General features: G+C 43.7%; 2 protein-coding genes across 7 annotated transcripts in view; one reads left to right on the forward strand and one right to left on the reverse strand.

The window, feature by feature from the left end:
• Positions 1-10,472, reverse strand: part of CNBP (CCHC-type zinc finger nucleic acid binding protein) — a 47,946-nt gene extending 37,474 nt beyond the window's left edge. For 2 of the 6 annotated variants that reach the window (XM_037131677.2, XM_037131670.2), the window contains exon 1: positions 10,279-10,466. In XM_037131677.2, the coding sequence (XP_036987572.2) occupies positions 10,279-10,399 (121 nt within the window). In that variant the 5' untranslated portion in view covers positions 10,400-10,466. Of the gene's footprint in view, positions 1-10,278 lie in introns of all 6 variants that reach the window. The other 4 variants (XM_037131676.2, XM_053670304.1, XM_037131673.2 and 1 more) reach the window with 4 other exon arrangements.
• A 782-nt stretch (positions 10,473-11,254) lies between these two features.
• The window catches only part of COPG1 (COPI coat complex subunit gamma 1), a 30,715-nt gene continuing 21,943 nt past the window's right edge, over positions 11,255-20,026 (forward strand). Inside the window, exons 1-12 of the mRNA XM_037131668.2 lie at positions 11,255-11,393; positions 12,336-12,388; positions 13,045-13,125; positions 13,388-13,459; positions 13,644-13,723; positions 14,798-14,873; positions 15,109-15,201; positions 15,631-15,717; positions 16,978-17,135; positions 17,229-17,362; positions 19,292-19,359; positions 19,617-19,805. Of these exons, the coding sequence (XP_036987563.1) occupies positions 11,357-11,393; positions 12,336-12,388; positions 13,045-13,125; positions 13,388-13,459; positions 13,644-13,723; positions 14,798-14,873; positions 15,109-15,201; positions 15,631-15,717; positions 16,978-17,135; positions 17,229-17,362; positions 19,292-19,359; positions 19,617-19,805 (1,128 nt within the window). The 5' untranslated portion in view covers positions 11,255-11,356. The remainder of the gene's footprint in view (positions 11,394-12,335; positions 12,389-13,044; positions 13,126-13,387; positions 13,460-13,643; positions 13,724-14,797; positions 14,874-15,108; positions 15,202-15,630; positions 15,718-16,977; positions 17,136-17,228; positions 17,363-19,291; positions 19,360-19,616; positions 19,806-20,026) is intronic.

The following is a 20,026-nucleotide window of genomic DNA, read 5'->3' on the forward strand; positions in this document are numbered from 1 at the left end:
AAAGGAGAAATGTACCAAAACACAACCATAGTTGGGACTGTATTACTCCACTGACAGCTCTAGATAGATCACTCAAACAGAAAATCAATAAAGACCTTTATTTGGAAAAAATTAAAGCCGAAACAGGAATATTTAAATGCACACGAGCAAAAATAGTAGGCAATATGTTGAATTTTATAAATAAAATCATGTAGTTTGTGAGAAAAAAAAAATATCGGCTTTAAGTGAAGCAGTAGACCAAAGGAACATAATTGACATTTATAGAGCCTTTCATCTGAGTTTATCAGATTATACATTCTTATCCAGTGCACATGAAACATTCTCAAGGACAGACCTTAAGTTGCGTCACAAAACTAGCCTTAACAAATTCAAGAAGACTGAAATTACACCAAGCATATTCTCTTACCACAATGCCTTGAAATTAGAAATCCATGGCAAAAAGGAAGTGACAAAACCCACGAATACACAGAGATTAAACAACATACTACTAAAAATGACTGGGTGGAAAAAGAAATAAAAGGTGAGATCAAAAGATATATAGAAACAAACAAGAATGACAATACAACTTATCAGAATTTCTGAGATACAGTGAAAATATAATAAGAGGGAAGTTTATATCATTACAGGCCTATCTAAATAAATGAAGATAAAAACTCCAAGTAAACAACCTAACATTACATCTTAAAGAACTAGAAAAAGAAAAACAAAAGCAACCCAAATTCTGCAGAAGAAAGAAAATAATAAAAATTAAAGCGGAATTAAATGAAATAGAGAAAAAAATGGCTATACAAAAAAATTATTACGAGAAAGACCTGGTTCTTTGAAAAGATTACTAAAACTGACAAACCCCTGGCTGGGTTGACTAAGGAAAAAGAGAAAAGACCCATATAAACAAAATCAGAAATGAAAGAGATCACAGCCATCACAGATGTCGAAAGGATCATACCAGATACTATGAAAGACTACTTGCCACCAAATTCAATAACCTAGAAGAAATGGGTAAGAACCTAGAAATATATAACCTTCCTACACTGAATTATGAAGAACTGGAAAATCTAAATAGACTGATCAGCAGTGAGGAAATCGAAACAACCATCAAAAACATCCCCAAAATTAAAGTCCAGGACCACATGGCTTCACCACTGAATTCTACTGAACATTCAAAGAAGATTTGAAACTATCCTTCCTAAACTCTTCCAATAAATTGAAGAAGAGTTTGAATGTGATAAAGATCACATTTTATGAAATGTTAAGGGGACTTATCTAAAAAAAAAGATGATAAAAATATGAACAGTAAAATGATGACAAACTCACAACCATCAATAACGGTACCTAAAAAAAAAAAAAAACCAACTAAATAAATAAGTACAACATGAACAGAATCAGAGAAATGGAGATCACATGGAAGGTTATCAGCCAGGAGTGGGTGAAGGAGTGACCTGGACACCAGCCTGCAGTGTTCAAGAAGTTATGAATGAGACGAGATACATTCACATGAACTACTGAGTCCTGTGGAGGAAAAGGGACAGCATGGCTACTCTCTCCAGGGGAGAGCACCTCAGAGCAGCCGGGCTACTCTCTCAAGATGAGAACACGCCGAGCCTTGACAAGCTTTTATTGGCTTTCAATTTGCACAGGAATACAGGTAAAGCTCATTGATCATTGTCAGGCAGTAAGGATCAAACAATAGATAACATACAAAGAACTAGGAGGACTTATTTTGAGTCAGAGCTAAAGGGCTAACTTATTCTGAGTTAGCTAAAGGGCTACAAAACTTTGGGAAACAAATTCATTTCCCACTCGCACACTTATCATTTAATTGAGAGCATTCTTAGTGGCGCAGGTTTCACAGGATTTTATGTATTCTTAGGCCTTATCACCCAGGAACCTGACTTTTCCAGCACAGGGCGATACCGCCTTCTGTCATTGTTTCAGGCTTAAGTCAGGCAGTGGCAGTAAAGCAGCCAAGAAATTAGGAGACTTCTTGCAGACAGAATGAGGACTCGGGCCATGTCAAACCCAAGGGGTGAGGGTCCATCACCCCCTTTGGCTATAGCCCCCCAAGTCCTTCCCTGGGGGCTCACTGATTGTGCCTGTCTTAGGTCATTCCTCCCTTGAAAAGTCTTACCCATCACTGGCTAACCAATCAAGTATTGGGGGCCAGGCAGGATAAAGTAAAAGGAACAGAGGGTATGCCCCTGCCAGGCAGATAAGCTTTGTCTCCTTAATGGCTTATGGTTGGAAGGTAGCTCACTCAGCCTTAGCCATGGGTTGGGGGGAGGGTTAAAGTTTCTGAAACCAGGCAGGGTGGTTCACAACAGGGGAGAATGGGGGGGGGAGGTACAGGGAATAAGAAGCATAAATGGTAGGCATAAGACAGACAGAGGGAGGTTAACAATGATAGGAAACGGAGAAGCCAAAGAACTTATATATATGACGCATGGACATGAACTAAGGAGGAGGGGTTGCTGTTGGGCGGTGGGGTGCAGTGCCGAGGGGAATAAAGAGGAGGGAAAAAAATGACACAACTGTAATAGTATAATCAATAAAATATACATAAAGTCAGAAAAATATAAAAACTAAATTGGACAGCAAATTTTTTTTTAATTAAAAAAATAATACTTCACTATCAAGTGGGGTTCATTACATGTTGTAAACCGCTCTGCCTGATTTTAGGAATTGTATCTCTACCCCTTGTGGCTAAGGGCAAGAGATGACCTTTGGAATGCCAGCCACAGGAGACAAAGCTTGTCTCTGGTAGCAAACGCTGCCTCAGTGTCTCTCCCTGCCCCCAAAGCTTGGTCGGAAGTCAATGACGGGTAAGACTCCTCACAGCAGGGGGGCAACCTAAGCCAGACTTGATCACTTGGGAGGCCTTCATGGAAGGACTCTCGAGGCTGCAACAAAGAGCAATGGACTGTTGTCCCTCCCCCCCCCCCCCCCCCGGCTTTGACATAGCCTGAGTCTCCATGTCTCCTGGGAGAAGTGCTTCCTGGCTCTAATCCCCTTAAGCCTGAATACCTGTTGGGGAGAGGTACAGCTCCTTGCCTTGCTAGAGTGTGTCCTGGGGTAAAATCTGGCACCACAAAGACTTCCTGATAAACATGTGAAATCTGTTCTGCTAAGAGTGCTTTCATTCATATGATAAGGGTCCGAGAGGAAATGAGTATGTCTGCCAAAGTTTCTGCAACTCTCTTCCTGACAGACACTAACTCAGACTCTGAAGCCCTCAGATCTCTTTGAAACATTATCTACTGTTTGATCCTTGCCGCCCTGTATTCCTGTATATTACAACCCAATAAAAGGCTATGGAAGAGGGTGCTCAGGGCCTTTTTCTCCTCAGAGAAAGTGGGTGCTGCTGGCCTCTTTCTCCCCAGAGAAACTGGCCACAGCCCACTCCTCCATCCCAAACAGATCTCAGCATCTCTCGGCCATTCGGCCATATTTACTCATTCACGTGTGTCCGTGGCGGGGGGGGGGGGAGACTCGCGGAGAGGTTGCCCCCATAATTTACAGGGGCACAAGGATGGTTGAACACATACAAATCAATCAATGTACCCTGGCTGGTGTAGGTCAATGGATTGAGTGCTGGCCTGCGAACCAGAGGATCGAGGTTTGATTCCCAGTCAGGGCACATGCCTGGGTTGCAGGCCAGTTCCCAGCAGGGGACGCACAAGAGGCAACATTACATTGATATTTTTCTCCCTCTCTCCTTCCCTTCCCCTCTAAAGATAAATAAATAAAATCTAAAAAAAAAAATCAATCAATATAATACAAAAGAAAGGTTAAAATCATATAATCTTATCAAGAGATGCAGAAAAAGCAATTAATAAGGTAAAACCATTTATGATAAAAATTAAATAAAGTAGGTATAGAATTAAAGTACTTCATCATAATAAAGGCATATATGACAAACCCTCAGTCCACATCATACGTGATGGTGAAAAACTGAAAGCTCTTCCTCTAAACTCAGTTACAAGACAAGAATGCCCACTGTCACCACTCTTATTCAATATAATTCTTGAAGGAGGAGGTAAAACTGTCATTGTTTGCATATTACATGACAGTGTACATAGAAAATCCTATAAACAAGGGGTGTCAAACTCATTTTCACTGGGAGCCACATCAGCTTCACAGTTGCCTTCAAAGGGCCTAATGTAATTGTAGGAATGTATAAATGTTACTACTCCTTAATTAGGGGCAAGGAACTTGGTGCTGCTGCTGGGTAGAAACAAGGTGCCTGGCCAGATAAAACAAGATGGAGGGTCGAATTTGGCCCACAGGCCTTGTGTTTGTCACCTGTGCTATAGACTCAATCAAATAATACTTGACCTAATAAGTGAATTTGCCAAACAGTGGGAATACAAAGTCAATATTCAGAAATTGAAGGCATTTTTGTATACTAACAATGAAATATCAGAAACAGAAGTCAGGGGAAAAAATCTCATTTGCTATAGCAACAAGAAAAATAAGTACCTAGGAATAAACCTAACCAAGGAGGTAAAAAACCTGTACTTGGAAAACTACATAATACTGAAGAAAGAAATTAAAGAAAATACAAACAAATGAAAGCATGTACCATGCTCAAGGATTGGAAAAATTACCATACAAAATGTCCATACTACCCAAAGCAATTTATAAATTCAACACAATCCCTTTTAAAATATCAATGACATATTTCAGATATAGAACAAACATAACAAAAATTTATATGAAACCATAAATGACCCCAAATAGGTGCAGCAATTTTGAGAAAGGAGAACAAAGTAGGAGGGATCACAATACTTGATATCAAACTGTATTACAAGGCCACTGTAATTTAAAAAAGCCTGATACTGGCATAAGAACAGACACATAGATCAAAAAAACAGAATAGAGAGCCCAGAAATAAACCTATGTCTCTACTGTCAAATAATATTTTACAAAGGGGGAAGGAGCATAAAATGGAGTAAAAGTAGCCTCTTTGACAAATGGTGTTGGGAGATGTGGACAGCTACAGGCAAAGAAATGAAACTCAATGACCAACTTATACCATACACAAAAATAAACTCAAGATAGACAAAAGTCTTAAATATAAGTCATGACACCATAAAATTCCTAGAGGAGAACATAGACAGGAAAATATCTGATATTCCATGAAGCAATATTGTCACTGGTATGTCCCCCAGAGCAAGGAACAAAAAAGGAAAAAAATAAACAAATGGGATCTCATCAAAATAAAAAGCTTCTGCATGGCTAAAGAAAATATCAGAAAAATGAATAGGGAACCAGCCCTGTGGTAAAATATATTTGCCAATGATACCTCTGACAAGGGTTTGATCTCCAAAATATATAAAGAACCTATACAACTCCACACCAGGAAGACAAACCTATTAAAAACTGGGCACCTGGACAGACACTTCTCCAAGAAGGATACATAGGGGGGCCGAGACACATACAAAAGGATACTCAGTACCACTATCCATCAGAGAGAAGAAAATTAAAACCACAATGAGATTCCCCTTCACATTGGTCAGAGTGGCCATCATACACAAATCAACAAACAAGTGTTGGAGAGGAGGATGCGGAGAAAAGGGAACCCTAGTGCACTACTGGAGGGAATGCAGACTGGTGCAGCCACTGTAGAAAACTATGGAATTTCCTCAGGGAAAAAAAGGAACTGCAGAGGACTGCCGGCCAAGATGGAAGAGTAGTAGGTAGATACACTGTGCCTCCTAGCACGACAAAAAGAAGGACAACAATTAAAAAACAAAAAACAACCAGAACTGACAGAATATCGAACTGTATGGAAGTCCGACCACCAGGGAGTTAAAGAAGACACATTCATCCAGACAGGCAGGAGGGACAGAGTTGGGGATGGGAGGCAGCGAGAGGACCTGAGGCAAAGCAGCGGCTGGCTGACTGACAGGAGAGGAAGCCGATTGTGGAACAGGGCTCACAAGGCCGCAGCAGGCTGGAAAGACTGAGGCAGCAGCTCGTGGAGCGGTAATCCCTCATTTGCCAGAGCAGATAAACCAGGCAAAACAAAGGAAAAGCAAAAGAGACTGCACAACCCAGAGTGGGGAAATAAAGCCTCAAACCACTGATTGAAAACACCTGTAGGGCCCTAGCTGGTGTGGCTCAGTGGACTGAGCACCCGCCTGTGAACCAAAACGTCAGAGGTTTATTTCCCAGTCAGGGCACATGCCTGGATTGCAGGCCAGGTCCCCAGCAGGGGCCCAGGGAGAGGCAACCACACATTGATGTTTCTCTCCCTCCCTTCCCCTCTCTCTAAAAATAAATAAATAAAATATTTTAAAAAATAAATAAAAGATAATGTCAAGAATAAATACATATCTCTTAAAAAAAAAAAAGCAAACACCTGTGGCGGTTGAGGAGGCAGCAGGAGAAACTCCCAACTTCACAGGAAAGTTCATTGGAGAGACCCACAGGCTCCTAACTAGAACATACACAAACCCACCCACATGGGAATCAGCAGCAGAAGGGGCCAATTTGCTGGTGGGAAGCAGGGGAAGTGACTGAAATCCAGCAGAGAGCGGAGCGAGCGCCATTGTTCCCTCTTGGACCCCTTCCCCACATACAGCATCACAGCCCAGCAATGTGGGCCACCCTGGTGAACTCCTAAGGCTCCACCGCTCACTCCATAACAGGCATGTCAACATAAAAAAAAAAAGTCCCCAAAAAATAACAGATCAAAACTCCAGAACAAATACAACTAAGCAACAAAGAGATAGCCAACCTATCAGATGCACAGTTCAAAACACTGGTGATCGGGATGCTCACAGAATTGGTTGAATATGGTTGCAAATTACATGGAAAAATGAAGGTTATGCTAAGTGAAATAAAGGAAAATGTACAGGGAACCAATAGTGATGGGAAGGAAACTGGGACTCAAATTAACAGTGTGGACAAGAAGGAAGAAAGAAACATCCAACCAGAAAAGAATGAAGAAGTAAAAATTCAGTGACTTCCGCCAAGATGGAGGTGTAGGTGGAAGCACTGCACCTTCTCACACAACTAAGTTTAAAAACAACAAAGTTTAGCCCTGGCTGGCGTAGCTCAGTGGATTGAGCGCGGGCCTGCGAACCAGAGTATCGTGGTTCGATCCCTAGTCAGGGCACATGCCTGGGTTGCAGGCCAGTTCCCAGAAGGGTATGCATGAGAGGCAACCATACATTGACATTTCTCTCCCTTTCTCCTTCCCCTCTAAAGATAAGTAAATAAAAAATTAAAAACAAACAAAGTTTTAGCAACAAAAACGCAGCCAAACCACACACACAAGTCTGACAACAACGAACCCTTCTAAGAGGGGCAGGGGCAGAGCCAGCAGCAGAGTGGGGTCCGGCAGGAAAGATCCACCAGACCGACCCAGGTGCGCAACACAGGCGCACCAGCAGCCGTAGGCAGATCCCAGGTGTGGAGTAGTGAGTGGGTGGACCCACTGAGGGCTGACCACAGTCACACATTCGAGCACAGATAAGCCAGTGAAGGAGCGAAGCAGTGAGACAGACCGTGCAGGCCGCAGTGGCGGAAAGTGGCAGAGGGGACTGCCAATGTCCCTCTCTGACCCCGCCCACACATGCAGCGTCACAAACCACCGACCTGGGTGGCCCCGGCCTGGTGAACACCTCCTCATACATAACAAGCACGAACAGATCAAAACAAGCAAGAACAACTCAGAGCCCCAGAGCCAATAAATCTAAGTGATGAAGAAATAGCTAAACTTTCAGATGCACAGTTCAAAACACTGGTGATCAGGATGCTCACAGAACTGGTTGATTTTAGTCACAAATTAGAGGAACATATGAAGGCTAAACTAATTGAAATGAATAGAAATACACAGGAAACCAATAGTAATGGAAAGGAAATTGGGACTCAAATCAATATAGTGGACCAGAAGGAGGAAAAAAGACCAAACAGAAAAGGATAAAGAAACAAGAATTCAAAAAAATGAGGACAGGCTTAGGAACCTCCAGGATATCTTTAAACGTTCCAACATCCGAATTATAGGGGTACCAGAAGGGGAAGAGGAACAGCCACCAGTGGAAACCTTATTTGAACAAATAATAAAGGAGAACTTCCCCAATCTGGCAAAGGAAATAGACTTCCAGGAAATCCAGGACCCAAAGAAGTTGGACCCAAGAAGGAACACACCAAGGCACATCATCATTATATTAGCCAAGATTAAAATGAAAGAGAGAATTCTAGAAGCAGCAAGAGATAAGGGGACAGTCACCTACAAAGGAGCTCCCATCAGACTGTCAGCTGATTTCTCAAGAGACCTTGCAGGGAACAAGGGGCTGGAAAGAAGTATTCCAAGTCATGAAATGCAAGGACCTACATCCAAGATTGATCTATCCAGCAAAGCTTTCATTTAGAATGGAAGGGCAGAGAAGGTGCTTCTCAGATAAGGTCAAGTTCAAGGAGTTCATCACCACCAAGCCCTTATTATGTGAAATGTTGAAGGGATTTATCTAAGAAAAAGAAGATCAATACTATGAGGAATAAAATGACAGCAAACTCACAATTATTAACAACCACACCTAAAACAAAAGCAAAGGCAAACTAAGCAAACAACTAGAACAGGAACAGAACCACAGAAATGGAGATCACATGGAGGTTTATCAACAGGGGAGTGGGAGGGGGAAAGAAGGGGAAAAGGTACAGAGAATAAGTAGCATAGATGGTAGGTAGAAAATAGACAGAGGTAGAGTAAGAATAGTATGGGAAATGTAGAAGCCAAAAAACTTATATGTACAACTCATGGACATGAACTAAAAAGGGGGAATGTAGGTGGAAGGGGAGTGAAGGGGGGAAAATGGGACAACTGTAATAGCATAATCAATAAAATATATTTAAAAAATAAAATAAAATAATATGGGAAACACAGAACTCTAAGAACTTATATATAAACCCATGGATGTGAACTAAGGGCAGGAGTAATGCTGGAGGGTTGAGGGGACAGAGTGGAGGGGGGATAGAGTGGGAAAAATAGGGAAAACTGTAATAGCATAATCAATAAGAACAGAAACCTAAAAAAAGAAACCAATGAATGCATAAGTGGAACACATTAATATCTCTCTCCCCCTTCTCTCTAAAATCAATAAATAAAAACATTTTTAAAGGGTAAGTTTTAAAGTATGTAGAGTTTGTCTCAATTTTTCAAAACTAGTAAAATTAATAAAAATAAAGTCACAGCTAGGATATTGCTAATGATACAATCTACCAATATTACCCAGATTTCCCCAGTTTCCCTTGTACTTCCAGTATTCTGTGTTTCTACAAAGGACTTAGAAATTATCATGGCAAATGTATATTATATTTTAAAAATAATAAAAACCTTACAGTTATTTATAAACCAATTCTTAAAGCTGGAGTCACAACCCACAATTCTCATTTTAAAGATGAAGTTTATAAAACTTGCCTTTGATACATGAAAGGATATTTTAACTCTTTATCAGTATTTCACCATCTTAGCACAATAAACCCAATCTCTGGGGTTCTTTTCTGGTTTTTAACCACAAAGCAAATTTTTTTCACCTTAATTATGAATACATTTACACCCTGCTTTTCTTTTTTAATGTTTCATTTACTATTAGAAGTTTGCACATTGCCTCCCGAATCAGAATATCCCTTTGTCTAATTACTACGTTGTACACCTAAAACTAATATATCGTATGCCAATAAAAATTTAAAAAATAAGTTAAAAACAATAACCAAACAGAAAAGGAATATTCCTTTATAAAGAGTGCAGAATATTTCATCCATGGCTGTACCATAATTCCCATAATCATCCCTTTATTGCTGAACATTTTGGGTGTTTCCAATTTTCTTGCTGCAAGCTCCTAGAGTGAACAATTTTATTTTCTTCTTCTGGATGATTGCCTCTGGATAAGGAGCGGGGTTACTAGTTAAATATTTTTAAAATTTATTTGTCTGAGAGAGAGAGGTAAGGAGAAGGGGACGAAGTGGGGGAGAGAGAGAAACATCGATTTGTTGTTCCACTTGTTTAATTCCTTGGTTGCTTCTTGTATGTGCCCTGACCAGAGACTGAATCCCCAGCCTTGGCAGGTTAGAACGACATTCTAACCAACTGAGCTACCCTCCCAGGGCCACTGGTTAAAGATTTTTGAACATCTTTCTGGCCACTGACAATTGCTCCTTGGCACAAGACCGTTCTTCCCATCCCCAGCTTCCAGCCAGTCCCAAAACTAGCTGTACTTCGCAGATCGGGAAGGCTGGCCCCTCCCCCACCCCCTCTCTCCGGTTTTAACCCACCTTCCCCTGCGGGTCTCCGTCCCAGACCCCTGCGCTCCTCTCCGCTCAGCAGGCCTCCTTCCTTTCCTCGATGGCTCCCTCCAGAGGCAGGCTGAGTTCGCGGGTCGCAGCGCTTAGTCATCCCGACTTGGCTTTGCGGTAGTCCGTGCAATTTAGCAGGTTGGCTAGCACTGCCCTTACTTTGGCCTCAAGGCCGGCGAACTCGCTAGGAAGAGAAACCCTGGCTACTGTTTCATTTTCCCCTCTTCCCATCTCTCCCGCCCCCATCGCTGGGCGGTGCATTTTGATAAATACCCAAAGCATCTAAAAAGCGTATTAAAGTTTCTAAGCTTATCTTTTACTTTAGTTAGATCTCTGAAAGTTAAAGAACAAAACAATTTACACCAGAAGCACACGTATTCAATACATTTTAAGAGCAAGTTCAAGCATTAATTTATTCAACAAGAGTTTACTGAGCATCTACTATGTTACAGCAGTGAATTAAAGGCAATAAAAGCAATAAAGTAAAAATAGTCTGTTATTAGATGGTGACTTGAGCTGGACAGAAAATTCAAGCCGGAGAAGAGGACTACAGTGAGGAGTGGCTAGAGAGGCCTCCCTAAAAAGGCGGTAATAATAACAGATAACATTAAACGGGGGGGGGGGGGGGGGGGGGCGGGGGGTCTACTGCTAGCCAGTGCGCTAGGGACCTCACTTCCGGAAAGCCTGTTTAAATTTACGCCACAACAAAATGCTACTCCTATTGTATAGATTAAGGTGGACGTAGGGTACTGACCTGCGGTACCCGCCAATTTCTATTCTAAGGCCTCCGCTACCCCGCGGCCCAACACCCCCACCCCACCCCAGCCGCCAATCCCTGCAGACCCCTTGGCGTAGGCCTATTCCCGACTAGGATAAAATTAAAGGAGGACTGCGCCACAGTGCTGTACTTTGCGCCTGCGCGGAGCGCGCGCGGGCGCAGAGTGCAGGGTTACGTGGCCGGCCGGAAGTGGCTTGTACAGAGCCGCCATCAGATGCTCTTTAGCGTCCGCCGCTGCTCAGTGAACGGCTGCTGCTTTACTCCTACGCCAGCACCACCATGCTGAAGAAATTGGACAAGAAAGACGAGGAATCGGGTGAGGAGCTCAGTCATGTAGCTAGGCCTGGGGTAGGCTGGGCCATCGCGCAGGATCTCAACACCTTACCTGGGAGCCCTCCTTCAGGACTTCTGTACTGACTCGAGGCGGAGGTCCAGTGAAGGACAGAGGCTTGTGCGAAGGTCCACAGCTAGTCAAGAGCAAGCCTCGGAGAGCCCAAGCATGCTCTACTGCCCCGATTTGTAGCTCAGATTACGCACGATTCACTGGGTGACCTTGGGTGGCAAGCAGTGAATCCCGCGCCTTTCTGGGCCGCAGTTTCCACATCTGTCGGGGAAGTAGCAGATGCTCCTTTGTTCCTTTCTCCATTGAATCTCTTGGAATTCGCTGGGGCTGCGTTGGTGCTGGCCAAATTGGGACGTTATCCAGTTCCCTGCAGCTGAGAGCCTGAACTCTTTTTCATTTATATTTTCAGCAAACATTGAATACTTACTGTGCCGTCATAGTACAGTAGAACAAGTGAAATACTCACTGCCTAAGCTAGGAGTATTAGAATAGTCACAGGCATTGTCGGGGAGAGAGATATAAACAAAATAAAAATAGTAAAGCATGTAATTAACCACAAATATCTGCTATAAAGAAATCCTAGTCACTGGGAGATGGTGGTCCCCACATGTAATAGGGATTCAGTTAAGTATCATTTGCATAAATGAATGTAAGGCAAAGAATACACTATGAGAGGCACAGAAGGACTGTACTATGGATGCTGGGTGATTGTAAGTGGTTTGGAGTTGAGAGAGACCCTTGCAGGAGAGTGGTATGATTTATATGCAGCTTGTAGAGCTTTGATTGCCATTCAGAGGAGCTTCAACTTGACTATTGACTAGGCAGACAGTAGGGACATCTGTCCCTTATCTATGAGAAAGTTTTGAAATTAAGAGTCACAACCTCTACTCAGTTTTCTCGGTTCTCTGATTATAGGTGGAGGCTCCAACCCATTCCAGCACCTTGAGAAGAGTGCAGTACTCCAGGAGGCAAGTGTTATTTGCACCCCTCTATATATCATCATTATGTCCAGGGTGAATGTGATTGAGATGCTAACACACTCAAAGTTCTTATTTAAAGAACAGTAGGGGAGCCCTGGCTGGTGTGCTGGCCTGTGAAGCAAAGGGTTGCTGGTTCAATTCCCAGTCAGGGCACATGTCTGGGTAACAGGCAAGGTCCCCAGCAGTGGGTGCTCCAGAGGCAACCACACATTAATGTTTCACTCCCTCCCTATCTGCCTTCATTCCCCTCTCTAAAAATAAATAAATAAAGTCGTTTAAAAAAATTAAAAATAGATAATAATAGGGGAGAAACCCATTCCTTGAAAGACAGGAAAACTTTGTTCCTAGAAAGAGTTTATTATGCTTACATTTTTGTTGTTCTTCATTTCTCTTTCTAGTTAACAAATGTTTACTAAGTATATGCTAGTTAATCAGTACATTCCTAACTAATACTTAAATTGAAGATTTCAGGAGATGTTAATAGATGAATTAAAGAAAAAATCTCTCCTATGAAAATAAGCTTATCCAAGGAAGTATATTTATTTACTCTGGGACCTCTCACCCCTTGAATGTGCTTGAGAGTAGTCAATGGAGGGGAAATAAACTGGGCTACAAAGTAATTATCCTTGGTTACTTCTTCTTAGGCCCGTGTATTTAATGAAACTCCCATCAACCCTCGGAAATGTGCTCACATTCTCACCAAGATCCTTTACCTCATAAATCAGGTAACAGGGTAAAGCTTAGGGGTGGACGAAATAGTCTTGGGGGATGTTGGAGTACACAAGTAGAATAGCCTTTGGCTATTCAACAGCCTCTGTGTGGTTGTCGCCAAGAGCCCAACTCTGGGTCCCTTCAGCATTCAACTCTGATGTGTTGCCTTTCATGGAATCTCTTCAGGGGGCTGAGGATCTGGCCTGGACTGATTGAGCAAGAAGAGCCTTATGGCTCCTCCATCCCAAGCTGAGACTTTTTTCTTGATTAAAATAGGGAGAGCACCTGGGGACCACTGAAGCAACTGAGGCCTTTTTTGCCATGACCAAGCTCTTTCAGTCTAACGATGTAAGTGCCCCAACCCCAACTTTCCTTGAGAGAAGACAGCAGTGACAGGGTGGTAGGAGGGCCAAAGGAAAGTGACTCCGCCATTCAGTGTGGACTGCCTTTGTGTAGTCTAGAGTTTTCTTTTTCTAACACTGGCCATCATGCTGGGCTAGGGGTCATAGGGCTTTGTCCATCTCTTTCCTAGCCTACCCTCCGACGGATGTGCTACTTGACCATCAAGGAGATGTCTTGTATTGCAGAGGATGTCATCATCGTCACCAGTAGGCAAGTCCCGGGTCTGGATGATTCCTTTGATGGGTTCTATTGATACCGAGGCCATTTTTTCTCATGTGTACTAGAGAATGAGACTTTTGATTGACTCCTTCATCTTGCATTTACCACTGCCCCCACCCCATGGCAGCCTCCAGAGTGTGCTGTTTCCCTTTTAACTCTCTGGCCTTAGCTCGGGCACAAACCCTTCCTTCCCTTGATTCCTCTTTGTCACCTGAGCCAGCCTAGAACTCTCGTAAAGTCTTTAGTGAGTACCAAGAGAAAACATAAAAATGGACATAGAGAATGCAAGAGGTATATAAACAGGCTTCCTTACTAAGTACTGGTTTCTACATTAGGCTGCATGATTCAAGGGAAAGATGTGACTAAAGTATAATCCCTGCTCTTAAGAAATCGGGTTTAATTCTTTTATTTCTTGTCAGTTTTTTGGGAGGGGGCTATTGATGGAGGTGTTATATATTCATTTATAGGTTCAATTAGATAATGTCTATTGACTGTCCATCAGTCCTATGTTTAGCTCTGGGAATAGAGCAGCAAATAAGATAGACATAATCTCTGCAGCCCCAGAATTCACAGAGAAATAATCAGACAGGCTGTGAGAACAGACCAGAAAGACACCCAGTTTGAATTTGGATCAGAAGACCTATCTGGATGGAATCCTGAAGGAGGAGTGAGAAATAGCAGGACGGAGGCTAAGGTGAGGGGCTGAGGAGTTCTTCAGGCTAAGAAAACAGTATACACAAATGACTGGGGTAGAGAGAGCACACAGTTTATTTGGGGACTTTTTTGTTAAAGAGCTCGTGCTTGATGGTAATGGTAGTAGGAAGCCTTGGAAATGTTTTAGTGAAGGCAGGCGAGGGACCTGGTCAGTTTTGAGTTTTATAAAAAAAAATCCATCTTGCTGCTTCATGGAGTGTGGCTTGGATGGCACAAAAACAGAGTCTCCTAGTTAGGAGACTCGTGTAGCAAATCAGGTAAGTGTGGTGCTGAGGGGAGTGGGTGAGGACTTTGGTGTGGGGAGTGCAGGCCAGGCTCCAGCATGTTGACAGTGCCTTCCTCCCCCTGCAGCCTGACAAAGGACATGACTGGGAAAGAAGACAACTATCGAGGCCCAGCTGTGCGAGCCCTCTGCCAGATCACTGATGTAAGTCTACTGCCTTACCCAGCCATGTCTTTTCCCTGTTTTTCAATCAGTGTTCAGTCTCATTCTTTGCATGTTTTAGGTTTTCCCCATCTTCTGGGCAAAGGAAGTGGAAGGGTATGGTGAAAAGGAAACACGTTTGCTTCCTCCTTACCTCACTGCTCCACACCCCATTACCTACATTTCTGAAGGTTGCTGAGGATTGATTGGGTCCCCTCTTGCCCTCTTTTTCCCACAGAGCACCATGCTGCAGGCAATCGAGCGGTACATGAAACAGGCTATTGTGGACAAGGTGCCCAGTGTCTCCAGCTCTGCCCTGGTGTCTTCCCTGGTATGTAGCTGCAGCTGGGGCCCTGCAAAACCAGGGGTTGGGAGGGTAGAGTCAGGAAACTGAAGAGAATATAAGAACTGTTTTCCAGTAGGTAATAAAAAATGTTTCTGTATCCTCAGATTTGAGAGTCCTTCTAACCTTCTTAGTGAAGAGTGCTGGGTAATTCTGGATTGGTTGAGGAGGGGCAGTTGAATGGCCTTGATCCATTCTTTGGGGTGACAGCTTGGTGGAGTTTGGTGGGCCTGGGAGAGGGAGGGTAGGAACCATCCTATGCTTGTATGCCATCTCAAGACAAGGACAATGGAGAGGTCCTGAGCTTTGTCTGAGTTAAGAAGTAGGGCCTGGCTGAATTGTAAGCCAGGTCCAGGATATGTGATGGAAGAGCCTCCTCCTGCTTGTCTGCCACTTAATGTGCCCTGTTGCTCACAGCACCTGTTGAAGTGCAGCTTTGACGTGGTCAAGCGCTGGGTGAATGAGGCCCAGGAGGCAGCATCCAGTGATAACATCATGGTTCAGGTGAGGTATAAGCAGAGTAGTGGTATTTGAAATATTTAGACATAAATGGCATGGCACTGGCCAGTCAGAATGGACTCTCACCACAGAGATCCTGGTGGCCCCTAGATAGCAGACTTCAATCCTTTTGTCATTGGATTATAGGGAGATTGCTGTGTTGGATGGGGGCTGGGGGGGGGGCACAGCAGGCTTCGGTTAGACTGCTTGCTGCCTGGTACCAAAATATTAAAGTATTTTGATAAACAGATGAGTATTTTTGGGGGGTGCATGATGCAGCAAACCTTGCCCAGTCAGGCAGAGGGCCCTTGCCAAGCTGGCTTTGTTAGTGATGCATGGAAATGTCTTGGTGGGACTTTGGTCTATGGAACTTTTCTTTAGTGTTCTAGGCCCATAATTCCTTTTATCTGTGTATTGCTCAGTTCGCTTGTCTGTAAAATAGGAATGAGTTTCTGCTTCACAAAGCTGTGAGGATGAAATGAGTCAGTGTCTATCACATTTGACACACCTGGTGCTTACCTGTAAGGTAGTACCTGTGTGTTTATCTCCTTTCTTTTTCCTCACCCTTCGTTCTCATCTCCAGAGTCAGCTGTGGCCCCTCAAAACACTTTCCAGGGTCAGAGAAGCTTCTCACATAGAAGGCACCCACAGCCTTCTTAGCATTTCAGTGCCACTCTGGTAAGGAAACAGAAAAGAGGAGAAGGGACAGGAAATAACTTTATGCATCTTTCATCTCTAGAACAGAGTCCCTGAATTTCAGGTTCTCTAGATCTCTCTTTGCCAGTACCAGCCATGAGTCCGTGGGCTAAGAATATCTCCCTATGTAGGGTTTACCATCATAAGGTCTTGTATCTGAGGTGTCTTGCATGACACCTTACAATACACGTCCATGCTCAGGGCCCAGATCCTTCTTTTTCTTTCTTATCTAAAGATACTGAGTTTCCTCCCATTCTTTCATCTCTGTGGTGTCTTTTGTCCCCTTTCACATCTGTACTTATGATGTCTGTTACAGCCCTTGCTATAATTAGGGACAGAACAAAAGCTACAGATAATACTCGTGTGGTTTGTTGAGCACTGTGTCAGGAGCTATCTATACACACCATCTGGGCAACTTGTCACAGCCACTCTGTGAGACAGCTACTATGATTCCCATTTTAAAAATGAGAAGGATAAATCCAGGGAGATACAGTGGCCTTCCCAGGGTTATACAGTTTGTAGTCCTAGGCTTCACATGTTTGTACTCTGTTGCTATTTTTTGTCCTCTAGTACCATGCACTAGGGCTCCTGTACCATGTGCGTAGGAATGACCGCCTGGCTGTCAATAAGATGATTAGCAAGTTCACTCGACATGGCCTCAAGTCTCCCTTTGCCTATTGCATGATGATCCGGGTGGCCAGCAAGCAGCTAGAGGAGGAGGACATCAGGTAATGGCTCTTGTCTCCCCTCATTACATAATTCCTCATTCACCTACCACACTGGGCTATTTCCAACTTCTTACTGCTTGTGTTCTTTTGTAGCCATGACAGCCCATTGTTTGACTTCATCGAGAGCTGCTTGCGCAACAAGCATGAGATGGTTGTCTATGAGGCTGCCTCAGCCATTGTGAATCTGCCAGGCTGCAGTGCCAAAGAGCTGGCCCCAGCTGTGTCAGGTTACCAGATACTCCTTCACCCCAGCCTCACACATTTTTGCCTGCTAGGAACTAGGCCCTGGGATAGGGGTCTGGTGAAGAAAGAAAATGCCTTTCAAATAGGCCACAGTCTAATGTTAAGAAAAGGAGTTAGTACCTACTATCCACCTGCTCTGTGCCAGGCACTCTACTGGAGCTTCTCTCATGTGTTGCATTTAAGGGATGGCGTACTTTTAGTTCCATTGTACCACTAAAGTGGTTGGGACTCTGGGACGTGGCAGAGGTGAGGTTCAAATTTGCTCTACAGCCTGTCAGGTAAGGGGGCCTGGTGGAGGAACTCAGGATTTATAAAACCAGTGCATGCTGTCTAGGGGCTGAGCTGTCTCATGTAAAGGAGAAAGCAATTCAGAGGGGTGTTTCAGAGCCTGGACATTGGAGCCTGATAGCCAGGGTGGAAGTCCTGGCTCTGCTGTTTAGCAGCTGAGGGAGCCTGGACAAGTCATCCATTCTCTCTACCATGCTTCACTTTCTCTAGAATGTGGATAGTGATTGTGCTTATTACATAAGCTTACAGTAGGCAGTAAATCTGTGTGATTTATACAAATGGCTTAGAAGTATGCATAGTGCTTAATTAGCACTATGGTGAATACAGCAAGTGTTCCTTGCTGTTGTTATGGGGAGTATACCATCTCGAGTTATTTTTGATCTAGTCTGAACATTCATTTATCGCTTTTTTTGTACCAGTCCCTGTAGTAGGTGTTGCAGTCTCATTGTGTATCAGAATAGCAAGCATGTGATGTGCCAAGTGGTTGGTAATGGAAAGTGGGTATGTTGAGAAGTTAGAAAAGAAGGGGTTCTGAGGAGTACTATATTCAGAGAGAGGGTTAGTGTTCTAGAAGGGACAAACCCAGTGAAAGCCCAGATGTTATGGCAGGATAGTTGGAGTTGCAGATATTTTGGAATGAATGGACCTTTTATTCTAACCTCCATAAAAATAGTAGAATCCCAAGCAGAGAGATGGGATTCAGGTGTGGAAAGAAGTCTCCCTTCTTAGAGACAAAAATTAAAGAACTAAATGAATTCATTTCACTAATTTGGGTATTCATTCGCCCTTATTAAATTCCTCATATTTCTAGAATAATGAAAGACATAAATAAGATGGAGCCTTCAAAATAAAAGTTAAGCTTATTTTAAGAAAAACAAAAATAAGTTCTGAAAAAGTACACGAAGATAAAAGCCAGCTATAGAAAGGAACATGGACACCTTAGAAAACAGTAGCCATGTTTGCTACTACTCCATGCAAAATTGAGCCCTGATTTTCCATTAGCTGGTGCTAATGTGCACCAGCATAGAAGGAACTCAGGCCATTGTTTAAGCCAGGAATGAGGAAGTTCTGTTGGTTTCTGTATGTGCCTCAGAAGAGAGTAATCGAATTCTACCTTGCAGGGGTCAGCACCTGAGGCTTCAGGTGCAGGCAGTCCTAGATTTCATTCATGGTTCTGCCATTTACTGACTGCTAACCTAGAGTAACTTTAGTTTCTTTACCCCTTTGTGCCTCAGTCTCCTTATCTGTTAAATGGGCATAATAACTGGGTGCGTCATAAAGTGCTGAGAAATCCACTAGACAAGGCTTGACAGCTCATCAGCATAGTGCCTAGCACACAAAGATGCTCAGTAAACAGCCCTCATCATTCACGAGATCCATTGGGCTGTCACATGCATTAAGGCCTCTGTGTTCATGGCTCAGGGACTCAAGGAGAGAACTCTCCTCTTTGTTTGAGGTAGGGGTGCCAGCAGGGAAACGAGCAGAGGGTTTGGGTCTGAACAACCTCAGAGCCCTTGCATGTTTATAATGCCCTGTTTCTCTTCCCTCCCTGGAGGCCTACCTGGGTTTTTTCTAGCTGCCAAGCAGTGAGGGCAGCTTGGTATATGACATCTGTCTCCCCACAGTGCTCCAGCTTTTCTGCAGCTCACCCAAGGCAGCCCTCCGCTATGCTGCTGTCCGAACCCTCAATAAGGTAAGGATACAGTGGTGGGTGAAAGAGGTGCCTGGCCTGAGAGGGTCAGGGGAAGTGGCCTGATCCAGTTGGAGGTACTTCCTAATCCCTAACCTTAGCTGGATGGGTGTAGCCCTGGCCTCAGTTACTTTGTACCAGATGGTAGGATGAGTTTATCCAAAGGACCTCTGACTGGGCCAGAGCCATGCAGTGGAATGACAGAAGTCCTATTTTTATCTCTTGTTCCTGTCCTCTTTATCTCTTTCCTCCCAAAATAGGTTGCCATGAAACATCCTTCAGCAGTAACAGCCTGCAATCTAGACCTAGAGAACCTGGTCACAGATTCAAATCGTAGCATTGCCACATTGGCCATTACCACCCTCCTCAAGACGGGCAGTGAGAGCAGCATCGACCGCCTCATGAAGCAGATCTCCTCTTTTATGTCAGAGATCTCGGATGAATTCAAGGTACCTGGGGTACTTTGGGAACATCCACAGTCACCAGAGTCAGGAAGATGCCCTGTGCCCTGTCTCCATATTCCCCAGCCACTGAGCTAGGATTGATCTGAGGGGCTATTCAGGTCTGAGGACTCAGAGGACATAACTATTCACAGGGTTTGGACTAGGGAGATATGCATAGTCCTGCCTCTGGTGTTTGCCTACATTGTTCCTTTGTACAGCCAGTTGGC

This window comes from Artibeus jamaicensis, unplaced genomic scaffold, assembly GCF_021234435.1.
Source record: "Artibeus jamaicensis isolate MK-2021 breed Jamaican fruit bat unplaced genomic scaffold, CSHL_Jam_final contig_558, whole genome shotgun sequence".
Classification (NCBI taxonomy): domain Eukaryota; kingdom Metazoa; phylum Chordata; class Mammalia; order Chiroptera; family Phyllostomidae; genus Artibeus; species Artibeus jamaicensis.